This window comes from Brassica napus, chromosome C3 (genome assembly GCF_020379485.1).
Source record: "Brassica napus cultivar Da-Ae chromosome C3, Da-Ae, whole genome shotgun sequence".
NCBI classification, from domain to species: domain Eukaryota; kingdom Viridiplantae; phylum Streptophyta; class Magnoliopsida; order Brassicales; family Brassicaceae; genus Brassica; species Brassica napus.
In genome coordinates this window covers 39,905,762-39,917,855 of record NC_063446.1, presented here as the reverse complement: position 1 = coordinate 39,917,855, position 12,094 = coordinate 39,905,762, and the positions used below count along the sequence as shown (strand labels likewise).

General features: G+C 38.2%; 2 protein-coding genes across 2 annotated transcripts; both read right to left on the bottom strand.

Annotated features, from left to right (window-relative positions):
- Window positions 1-2,572: 2,572 nt before the first annotated feature.
- LOC106348269 (alcohol dehydrogenase) lies at window positions 2,573-4,831 on the bottom strand. Its single transcript, XM_013787985.3, has 8 exons — window positions 4,368-4,831; window positions 4,149-4,284; window positions 3,989-4,058; window positions 3,825-3,918; window positions 3,525-3,738; window positions 3,306-3,447; window positions 3,068-3,238; window positions 2,573-2,968 (listed from the first exon to the last, which is right to left on the bottom strand). The coding sequence occupies exons 1-8, from the start codon at window positions 4,654-4,656 to the stop codon at window positions 2,777-2,779; spliced, it is 1,308 nt and encodes a 435-aa protein (XP_013643439.2). The 5' UTR covers window positions 4,657-4,831; the 3' UTR covers window positions 2,573-2,776.
- Window positions 4,832-5,254: 423 nt separating this feature from the next.
- LOC106348261 (DEAD-box ATP-dependent RNA helicase 31) lies at window positions 5,255-8,355 on the bottom strand. Its single transcript, XM_013787974.3, has 9 exons — window positions 7,521-8,355; window positions 7,287-7,393; window positions 7,132-7,187; window positions 6,818-7,042; window positions 6,532-6,738; window positions 6,276-6,458; window positions 5,975-6,190; window positions 5,700-5,882; window positions 5,255-5,602 (listed from the first exon to the last, which is right to left on the bottom strand). The coding sequence occupies exons 1-9, from the start codon at window positions 8,249-8,251 to the stop codon at window positions 5,375-5,377; spliced, it is 2,136 nt and encodes a 711-aa protein (XP_013643428.1). The 5' UTR covers window positions 8,252-8,355; the 3' UTR covers window positions 5,255-5,374.
- Window positions 8,356-12,094: the final 3,739 nt, after the last annotated feature.

The window sequence follows — 12,094 nt, the reverse complement described above, 5'->3', positions numbered from 1 at the left end:
TAGGTATGTAGAGATTTTTGTTACAATAACTCAGGTGCAGTGCAGTTTGTAAATATTCAGAGTCATAATCTTTTTTGTTGGTTTAAGCATTTGAGATTTGGAAAACTAATAAAATGAGATATCAAAGCAAGAAGAAGTTAAAAAAGCATTTATTTTTGTAAATGACATTTTTTTCTTTTAATTTCAACCATTGGATTAAACATGATTTAATTTGATAGGTAGGACTGGTCTGGGGAATTTAGTTATCTAATCCTTTTTTTTTTTGATGAAATGTTAAATTTATTGATCATCATGGAAAATAATAGTTATGTACAAAATGAATCTAGAAATCCAAAATCTTTGCTCTTTGCTTCTATCCTTACCCAATATGGGTCTCAAACCATCGATGCATCAGTCTCGTTAGTCCTCTCTTCTCATAGTATCGAGTTGACATAATCATCTGTTTTATAGTCTTCTCTATCACCTTGGCAAGCTGGTTTGCTGGTCGACTCTGCTGTGTGTGTCGTCTCTCGTTATCTAATCTTTTTCGCAATAATCATCATCATATGAAGTTTAATAATTTATTTTTTTGGTAAATAAAGAAATAAGTAAAATAATATAAATTTATTTAAAATATTTAATTTATTCACGACTAAAAATAACATAAACTTTACTATTTTATTATTTTTTACTATTTTCTATTATTTAATTTACAAATTATATATTTATTTTACTAGTAAAAATTATAAAATAACTAAACTAAAAATAAGAACTAGAGCACAACACGGAATCCAAACCTAAAGCATCCACAATAACATAGAAAATCAAAATGTCATAGTAACACTACTCAATAAATGTCCAGAGCTGAAAGGAGATCAAGAACGAAGACTAACTTACATCACCTTAATATAGACTGTCTTGGCCAGAAAAACAAATGTCAGAAAATAGTAGAAAGATAAAATCCGAAACAAAATCAATTCCCCGAGCACAAAAGAGCGCGATCAAGCACGAACGCAATGAATAAAAAATCGGGTCAGAGAAAGAATAATCACCGGAAGGCCAAAGTCACCACGAAGCAGGAAAACACGGGCCTAAAGAACCAAAAGCATAACCACTAGCTAAGAGGTAAGAAGAACCTCACAAACTAAACAAGAACAAACAAGACACCCTTTCCAGCGAAGAGCCACAAAATTCTGGATAAAAGGGATCAAAACTCTAAAAAACTAACTCCGCACACATATACCAAATGAAGAATAGGAAGAAGAGAAACAACTTGAGGGAGGGAGAATGGAAGCTAACCACCGAGAAACCAGAGTCCAAGCTTGAGACCAGAAACAATCTTCCAAGCCCACAGAACATACACGGAGGAAAACACTATCCAAACCTTGAGTGGCAAAATTTGGTGAAAGGAAGAGCCACTAGAGAAGCGAGCAGCAATGAAACCTGCAACGAGATGAAAAAATAGAGAATGAAGGGGGGGACAAAACGAAATTGGCAAACTTTGGAGCTGTCCTCGAGCTATTAAAGAAACATAGAAGCTCTATCACACCAAAAACCAGATCTTGAAAACTAATACGAGCATGGACTATTAACGGCAAGCCAACGACGAGGAAGACAACATCAAAGATGACTAATTATGACCCAACTCAAGGAGATGCAGTCCCTAACATCTGCCAAAATATAAGAAAGAAGAGAAACATCCAATATTGACTAGAACAACCTAAAACGTCGTTAGAAACAACCGCACAACTGAATATTCATAAACCCGATTTACAACAAATATCAGATAATCTCACATGAGAAGAAGGCGAGAAAGAACAAGAACACGGTGATGAGTTTTTTCCGGTGATGGTGAGAAGCATTGCAAACCGGAAAGGTAAACAAAATACATAAATGATACGGCTCAAGGTCAAAATATGAAGAGATGACAAAACATCTTAAAAAGATAATGTTCAAAATTTTGAAAATAAAATAAAACAAAATTTTAATTCTAAATTTTAACGTTGAAACCATTTTAAAATCAACAAATGTCTAAATTTAAAGTTGTTGAAATTCAATATGCTTTTCATCAGAGGCTCACTTCACCACGGACAAGTATTACTGTACACACAACAACACATTATTGAAAAAAACAAACACAAAATATATTACCTATCATCGTATTACTACGTAACACAATAAAAACACAAAATAATGCTTTTGACAAATAAAAACGACAACATAATTACATCATCTAAAAAATTATACTAAACTACGGTAAAACAATATTCTGCCCTAGGCGCAGACACACCTTTGGTTTAAAATAATATTGACTTACGAATAAATAAATAGTATGTAATATTATTTGAGATTATACAGTAAAAGTTTTGAATTTTTTTAAAATTTGATTGTTAAAAAATTGAATGGGACCCCTACATATATTCAAGACCCACTAGGTACATGATTTTAGTTTTCCTTGTCTACTTGCATATATGTTTGTATTTTACTTTGGTTTTAAACTAAGTTTAATATTTTCTTTCAACAGTATTCGTTAAACAAATTCCGTAATAGTTAAATGAAGTTACTTCGGCTAGTTACCGTAACTCTTACAAAATATAAGAGAACACATCCATTATGACCTTTGTTTTATTCTCAAGAACAAGGTTCACAAGACATTGCTATGGACATTAAAGCAGATTTAAGTAAGCCTCTAAAAATCAGATAACAATGAGCCTGTCCGAAGATTGTAGCAACTAGACCTCAGTGAAATCAGACATAAAGCGGTCATTACCAAAACCTGAACCAGGGCTTTTTAGTTTTATAGTATCTCAACAACACCACGGCTCACGATTTTCCCTTCGTTGAGATCTTGAAACGCTTTTCCTGCATCTTCAAACTTGTATTTACTTGAAACCGCGTTTGTCAGATTGAAGATCCCTGATTCTGCTAGTTTCACTACTTTAGGAAGATCCTGTCTTGCTCTTCCTCCATATGACCCTATCACTTTTATCTTCACACAATTACAAAAACAAGGAGATTCAAACGTCATCATCTTAAAAGCCATTTTTCAGCATCATAGATTTAAGAAAAAAAAACAAGAAGCACAAACCTTCCTACGAACAAGTCGGTTGATGTCTATTTCTCCAACGGATCCAGCTTGTGAGAGTCCAATCATCACAGCTTTCCCACCATCTTTCACACTTAGTGTGCACTGCATGAAAGTCTGAGGCCTTCCCAACGCTTCAACAGCAACATCAACACCCATCCCACCGGTTATTTCCTGCCAAAACAGTAAAAACAATCACTAGCTTGTGAATAACAAGGAACCAGCCTTTAATCAATCATACCCGTATCCTTTCAACAGCATCTTCTTTAGCAGCATTGACAGTATGAGTAGCACCAAGAGTCTTAGCCTTCTCCAATTTATCATCCTGGACATCCACAGCTATTATATCAGAGGCTCCAAAAGCCCTTGCTATCTGCAAACAACTGATGCAACAACCTCAAAGATGGTTAATTTATTATGGTCATACCAAATCAGGTAATGACACATATAAGTAACATACCTGGAGCCAACACCACCGATTCCAATAACAGCAATAGAATCTCCAGGACGGATCTCAGCAGCATGAGCCATAGCACCATACGCTGTGAAAACAGCACACCCTAGAATGGCAGACTCAGTGTAGGGCAGAGACTCTGGTAGAGGAGCTAAACCGTGTGCTGGTGTGACACAGTACTCAGCCATCCCTCCCATACTGTACATATACACCGGTGAATCTGCCGGAGAGCAAGAAATGTAAAACAATCATGCTTCCTACTCCCTAACATGCCACCAAAGCCTAATCAAATTTAACTTTTTATACCATCATGACCCAAAAACAGACGAGTTTCACCATCGTAAAGAGTTCCTTTGGCTCTATTAAAAGCAAAGAAGTCTTCACATAGATCATCATGGCCCTGTATCCGAGTAAAGAGTATCAGCTTTAAGATCGGAAACCTAATGAAAGGACTACACTTTCCTCCGCACCTTAGCACAATAAGAACAGGTTCCACAGGGCATAATGAAAGCTCCAACTACACGAGAACCAATTGGAAATCTGAAACAAAAAAAGGTTGAGACATTCAGGATTTGTAACAAAACAAAAAAAAAAAAAACATATGATTCCAATTAAAATAGTTTGAGAAACCTTTGGATGATCTTGTGATCAGTAAGAGGACCATGTTCAACGACTTCACCAGTGATCTCATGACCAATAACACAAGGACTAGAGAATGGTATCTCTCCTTTCATCACATGTAGATCAGAGTGGCATACTCCACAAGCTGCCCACATGCCAAATTGAAGCTTTTTTTTTTTTAATTATTTCAAAACGAATCAAGCCATGAGGATATATGTAATTAATTACCTTTGGTTTTGATGAGAATCTCATTCACCTTTGGTCGGGGAATGTGAAATTCTTCGATGGTTAGAGGCTGATTTGGCTCGCGATACACAGCTCCTCGCATGTATCCGCCGGAGCTCACGTGATACCCAGCGATGGACGACGGAGACGGCGGCGGAGGGGGTTGACGATCGTCGCCGGAGGCTCCGGTTTGAAGAGATCTAACGGAGGGAGAAGAACCAAGGGAGAGTCTCGATAGTGAAAAGAGGCTCTTAGCAGCGGATGCGCGGCGGAGAATCGGAGCAAACGCCATGATAAGACGACGGAGGTAAACTGATTGAAGATATTGATCGGAGTTTTCAGCGCAACGAAGGACACACTTGAACGTGGTAAGAGATTTGTTAACAAACAAACGTAAACACTCTTGAGTTTTGACTGATAGACCACGCGCTCATTTACAAGTTTTAATATACAGTCTGTGTGGGTGTTCCTCACGCGTCGATAGTGCGTGTGTGCTGTTGATTTATGTCCACCAAACATGGGCCCACCTACACGCGTGTCTGTCTTATCTACGGAACTAAAGATTAGATCAGACGAGAGAAATGGGTTCATTTATCAATAGATAATAGATAGTGCTCCGACCTGGCCTAATTAATTCGACTATTTACTTGGTTTGGTTTGCTCGAAAGCCAAGCAAGTTTTCTGAAGTCATAACCCAACGGTTTGGGATTCATCCAGCTCTGTGTCCTCATGTGCACACTGTCTTTTGAGCTTTGGGCTCATATGCATTGTTTTGTTGCTGTTTTCATATAGATTTCACTATTAGTTAATAGTTACTGCATATTCAACTTTGAATCTCTCAACTGCGGCCTCTTCTGCATTGTTTTGTTACAGCCCGCGAAGAAACCAACTCAAACATGTGAAAACTATAATAATTAGTATAAACTAAAATGGCTGGAAGCTAGAAGAAGAAGATCGAAAGTAATATGTTATTAAGATGACCAATCAATTTTGCTTAAAAGAAAATATATCTATTTGGCTCTAAGACCAGGAACATTTTTGAGACCCATCTTACCAAGAATCAGTTTAGGTATAGCCGGAGGATTGTCAAGTCCCATACTTCGACTAAACTCGTTAGCCAACTCCACAAGCCTCTCTTTGTCTCTTCCTATCATCTTCTGTGAGTTGTAGTACCCCAACCAAGCCTGATAAGCCGCCTCCTTGTTCCTCATCTCTACATGGCATAGCGCTTTTTGCACCTGGTACATTCCATTTTCAACCAACTTAATTCCCCATTCCAAATTTAATCTCCTTGAAGCAATGCCAAGATCAGTGAAATAGGATAAAGGCTTTAACCTTTTTTACGGTTTCTGGGTCTGTAGATGGCAGAGAAGACTTAGTGATGGGTAAGTCTTTAAGGGATGATAGGAAGTATTCCTCCCATGGTGCCAACAACAGTATGCCTTCTCCTTCCTTCCCTTTTCTCCCTGTTCTACCGAGTCTGTGTATATATTGTTCTCTGTCTTTTGGCAATCCCACCTGTACAAGCAAATGCATGTATACCATATCTGTAAAACAGGAGAAAAAAGTTTCTAAGTAAGAGTTATGTACTATAGTACGATTGAGTTTACCTGTAAAACGAGAGTCACATCAGGGTAATCAACTCCTCGAGCTGACACATCAGATGTTACAAGAATCAAACCTTTGGATTTCCGGAACTCATTAGAAACCCTTGTCCTGTAACTCTGCGGTTTTCTAGAATGGATCTCTCTCACGTTTAAGTTTAGCTCACCAAGTAGATCAGCCACTAATTTTGTAACCATAGCAGTTGTACAGAAGACAATGACCTTCAGGAACCAACCACAGAGTTAGCCAGAAAGAGAAAAACATAGGTCATGCGGTCTAATACTGGTGCTGGGATGACTTGTGTACCTTATAATCTACGTTATCCGCAATGTGTGCTCGAAGAAGTGTGTACAGAAGAGAGAAATGCTTGTCCAGTGAAGCAATCATGTGCGTTTGTCTGACCTGTTGATGTGTCTCTCCAGTGCCTTCGTGAACACAATTGATAAACTCGTGATCCCGCCTCAGAGCAACAAGGCACATTTGGCGAACCTTTACACCGTTAAAACTCAAGTCAAAACCCAAGACATAAACCAAAATAAATATGCAAGAAAATGAGTCAGACCTCTTCAGGTACTGTGGCAGAGAATAGAAAAGTTTGTCTCTCCTTAGGAACTGCGGAAAGTATCCTCTCAATGTCCTTGCGGAAACCCATGTCCAGAAGATGATCAGCTTCATCAAGCACAAGAACTTTCACACCCTTTAGCCTTGTTTCAAATCCTGGAGTGTTCTCAATATGGTCTTTGAGCCTTCCAGGTGTAGCAACCAATATCTGAAAATTTCAAGTAACACCTTTCATTTTAAAGGCCCAAATATTGAAGCATACGCACACATGTGCAAACAATACTAACCTGGCAAGGATTTGTTTGCATACGCTTTTGCTCTAAACCAAGCCTTGTGCCTCCAATCACAACTTGAACACCAATAGTTGGATGGTGCTTCAGCAAGGTGTTTGCTTCTGTAGCAGCTTGATTGGCAAGTTCTCTAGTTGGGCATATCACAAGTGCAAGGATCGGAGGTCGCTTATTATCCGGGCTTGTCGGAGGAGATTTGACAACTACTTCGATTGATGGAAGCTTCAAAAATAAACAGAAACAATAAGCACAAATCATATGTGCAATACATTATCAAATGGCCTACTTATTATACTCGTGTTAAGTCTCACCAAAAACGCTACAGTTTTCCCAGTTCCTGTTTTGGCCTTAGCTAGAACATCTTTACCTGAAAACAAACAATGCCCAAGAAACCAATGAGTTAAAGAAAAAAACTATAAAGGCTACATGCCCTTGTACCTTAAGGACTAGACAAATAAAAGCATACCTTTGAGAATGATAGGGAGAGTAGCTTCCTGCACAACAGTCATTGTCTCGTATCCCGCATCGTTAAGTGATTTCAGCGATAAGGGAGACAAAGGATAGTGATCGAATCTGTTAACAAGTGGTCAGAGTAAGTCAGTTACAAAGGAGATCAATTACGCAATAACTTAAGTTACTCTCAGCTTATTCCATCAGAAGCACAGAAGAAACTAGAATTGCAACAACAACAACAACGTACCTTGTCTTGGTCAAATAAGAATCTGAGCTTTTAACATCATTACTTGCTTCTACACCCTCCTGCTTATCAAAACCAAAAGCAGAAGCAGCTTTCTTCTTAAGAAACTCGTGATCTTCATCTTCTTCCTCGTCCTCTTCACTAAGCAAATCCCCAATACCTCCCATAACTAAACTCTTAACATCCTCATCACTACTCTCTCCATCTAGAACATCTCCCCGCCGCTGCTTCCTTAAACCCTTGTATCCTTCTCTATCTCTACCTAAACTTCTCTCCTTCCTCCCACGAAAAGAGGATTGACTACTCCGAAAGTTCGATCCTTTATCTCTGTCACTAAACAGATTCTCCCTAAAGGAGTCCACTTTGTTGCGAGTCCCTCTAAATCCTTGGTTTCTCCCCCTGCTACGATCCACGTCATCATCATCATCGTCGCTCGTGAGGTGGACACGCAATGACCCAGGTCTCAGATCGCTTACCCAGTTGCTGAGCTCTTCCTCGTCTTCGATCAGGCTCCTCGACGCGCGGGGTTCGCCTCCGTTGGGACGAGTGGAGAAGTTGATGTGAGGCCCGATTGCTAAGTGATTCAACGAGAATATCCGGGAGAGCAAAGGGGAGGAGCTAGAAGTGTTACAATGATAAGCTCGAGAACCAGAACTGAAGGAAGCGAGATTATTAGTAGTGCGCGGGAGAGAATGAGTGATGAATCGTATTCGGCGAGGGAACTTCAAAGGCATAGCTTTGAGCTCTGTGTTAAAACGGAGTTCGCGTCTCCGGTGGCCGGCAAATGAAAGGGTTCAGTCAAGTGGGGACTGGGGAGGGTTTCATTTCATCTAAGAAGGACATCAAAACGACTACATTTTCATGGTATGCTGAAACGTGAAAACGGCACGTCGTTTTTTTCCATAAACGGATCAATTCCTTTGACCGGTCGTGATTATTGGAGCCGAGCGTATACCATTTGGTAGTGTTACTGTTACTACTAGCGTATGATGAATGTACTGAATTTTCAAGATGTTTTAGTCAACTATTTTGTAAACATTTTTTTTTCATAATTCTATGTTTTAGCTAAGTAATTCACCTAAGGTTAACTCATTCGACGGCAACTTTGTAATCATTTGAAACTTCAATAATAACAATAGGAAGTATTTGTTACTCAACTCGATTTCTTCATTTCTTTTCTCACAATTTATTGGTACATATGTGGTGGACATGTAACATGTGTTATGATATGTGGACATTGCAATGTTATTATCTATGTATAAATGGTAGAATCAGCTATATTACACATGTATATTTTTCCAAATTATCTATAAATAGCAAGATAATTATGGCAGATTATAATTCAAATTCATTATACTGAATGGCAAGATAACCGGGATGAAAGTGGCAAGGGCTTGTCCTGCAATTTCTCATCTACTATTTGCAGATGATAGTTTGTTTTTCTGTAAGGCAAACAAGGAAGAGTGTCAAACTATTCTTAGGATTCTAAAGGATTATGAGACTGCTTCAGGGCAACAGATTAATTTCCAGAAATCGTCAATTCAATTTGGACACAAGATTGAGGAAGCTACTCGGCAAGAGTTGAGAGATATTTTGGGAATCCAAAATCTATGGGGGAATGGGATCTTATTTAGGCTTGCCGGAAAGTCTGGGTGGCTCTAAGGTACAAGTGTTTGGATTTGTTCAAGAGCGGTTGAATAAAAGGGTTAATGGATGGACCTTTCGTTTTTTTACAAAAGGTGGAAAGGAGGTGATTATTAAATCGGTGATTACGGCCTTACCAAACCATGTGATGTCTGTGTATAGGTTACCAAAAGCTACAGTTAAGAAGCTGACGGGTGCTGTAGCACAATTTTGGTGGAGTCCAGGGGGTAGTGCAAGAGGTATGCATTGGAAATCATGGGATAAAGTGTGTGAAACCAAAGATAATGGTGGTTTGGGCTTTAAGGATCTTATGGATTTTAATACAGCAATGCTTGGTAAGCAACTATGGAGGCTAATTGAGAAACCAAATACTCTTTTTTCAAGAGTTTTCAAAGGACGGTATTACAGGAATGCTTCACCCCTGGAACCGATCCGATCTTACTCCCCGTCATATGGCTGGAAGAGTATTACTTCTGCTAGATCTCTGGTTTGTAAAGGACTAATTAAAAGGGTGGGAACAGGATCATCTATCTCTGTATGGAATGATCCTTGGATCCCAGCCACTCGCCCGAGACCAGCAAATAAAAAATTTCACAACTTTTATCCGGAACTCACAGTGGATTCCCTCATCAATCAGGAATCTCGTTCATGGAATATACAGGCAATCAGGGCTCTAGTGGATCCGAAGGATGTAAGAATTATTGAAAGTATCCCTTTAAGTAGGATTCAGATGGAGGATAAGGATGGATGGCATTTTACTAATAATGGAAAATATTCGGTCCAATCAGGTTATCAGGTTGAACGTATTTACCCTGATAGGTTAAAACCTCCTGTTTTTAATGGCCCCACAGTGGATATACTTAAAGCTTTCTGCTGGAAAGTGCGGTGTCCACCAAAGATACGGCATTTCTTGTGGCAAATGGTATCAGGATGTATATCGGTGATGAAAAATTTAAAGGCACGAGGGATCAGAGGAGATATATGTTGTGCTCGTTGTGGAGATCCGGAAGAATCAATAAATCATGTATTTTTTGAATGTCCTCCTGCACGTCAAGTGTGGGCACTATCCAAGATTCCTTCACCGCATAATATCTTCCCTATCAGCTCTTTATTTGTTAATATGGATCATCTTTTTTGGAGAGTACAACCGCAAATGGATGACCACCATTTTGCATGGATTTTATGGTATATATGGAAAGCCCGAAATAACAAAGTTTATAGTAATTTGGATATTGATCCGCGGGATACTCTTAAATTGGCTGAAGTGGAATCATCACTCTGGGCAGACGCACAAGTGAGAAATGAACCAAGGAGGGGGCTTTCGGTACAAACCATTCCTCCTTTAGAGACATCAGGTCGATGGTGTTTTATTGATGGATCATGGAAGGATAAAGAATTAATGTCAGGGCAAGGCTGGCATAGTACTTTACCGGGGTTCGAGGGTCTACTGGGGGCAAGGAATGTAAGGGCATGCCTCTCTCCCCTGCATTCGGAGATAGAGGCTTTGATTTGGGCAATGAAATGTATGAGGAATTTAAGACAGGTCCAGGTTACGTTTGCAACGGATTGTTCTCAATTGGTGAAGATGGTTTCGGAACCAGAAGAATGGCCAGCATTTGGAAGCTACTTGGAAGATATCAAACTCCTCAAAGAAAACTTCCTCAACTCAGACATCGTCCATGTACCTCGGACGGCGAACCTTCGGGCGGATAGCTTACCACGTAGTGCACGCAAGCAACTGTCCTTTGTCGTTCACATGGATGCGGAGTTACCAATATGGTTTACAGAGTCAACATGAGTCTGTAAATTTCTTGCTGTCAAAAAAAAAAAAAAAAAAAAAAGAATGCGTACAGAAACAAATGATTTCATTGGTAGAGCTTAACTTTTACGAATCCAAAAAAAAATACAAACTAATGATAACAAAAGAAAATAAATTACGAGCTCATTACGAAGTGGACACTTGGAACTTGTCTGTTTGATTATTTTGTTAAAGGTCAAATCCATTTTTCTAATTTTTAGTAAAGTCAGCCTGGTAGTTAAGAGTTTTAAATGTTAGTTAATTACTACTTCCGTTCCTGAAAGTAAGATGTTTTAGATTTTTTTCTTGTTCCACAAAGATAGATTTTCTATATTGTTAAGGTACTTTTTTATATTTTTGAGGAACATTAATTGAGAATATTTGAATTGATTAAATTTCATTGGTGGAAAGTTATTGGAAACTGTATAATAAAGCAAAAAATAAATTAAATTATAAACATTTATTAAATTCTTAATAAGCGTGCATATTCTAGAAAATCTTACTTTCAAGAACAGAGGGAGTAACTTTTGTATTTCTTTGGAGAATTATTTTGTACCGAAACTTTAAAGGGGTTTTTGCCAAAACTAACCCACAACTTGATTTTAATCTCAAACCTATACCCAAACTTGAATCAAATGCAAAACTAACCTAAAAGCCTAGTGAAATTACAGCTCAACCCCTTGTGACCAAACAAAAAAGCATAAGCCATTTTTACGAATATAGCCCCAGTAAATCATCTGAGTCGTCTGAGATGTTGGAAGTCGTCTGGACGACTGAAGTGTAAGTCGTCTGGTACCAGTTTATTTTAAAAATAATTTATAAATCTTGTAAAAAAATATTTTGATGCGTGAAAAATAAAAATCAAGTAATTATAAACAGTTTTAAGTAATATAAATTAAGATATGATAATTGATTTGTTTTGAAGATAGATGAGTGGAAGTAGTGAATCATGAAATACTTAGGTTTAGGAGTTTGGCAAACATATGTTGTAGTATTGTATGTATTGTTAGGGTTAGATTTTGGAAAACTAAAATGTTTTTTTCAAAAATTAGTTTTCACCTATATGTGTTTATTTCTGTGTATAGTAAACACTTTTCAAGTTTGATTTGGTTTTATGAAGTGCTTAATTAGATAA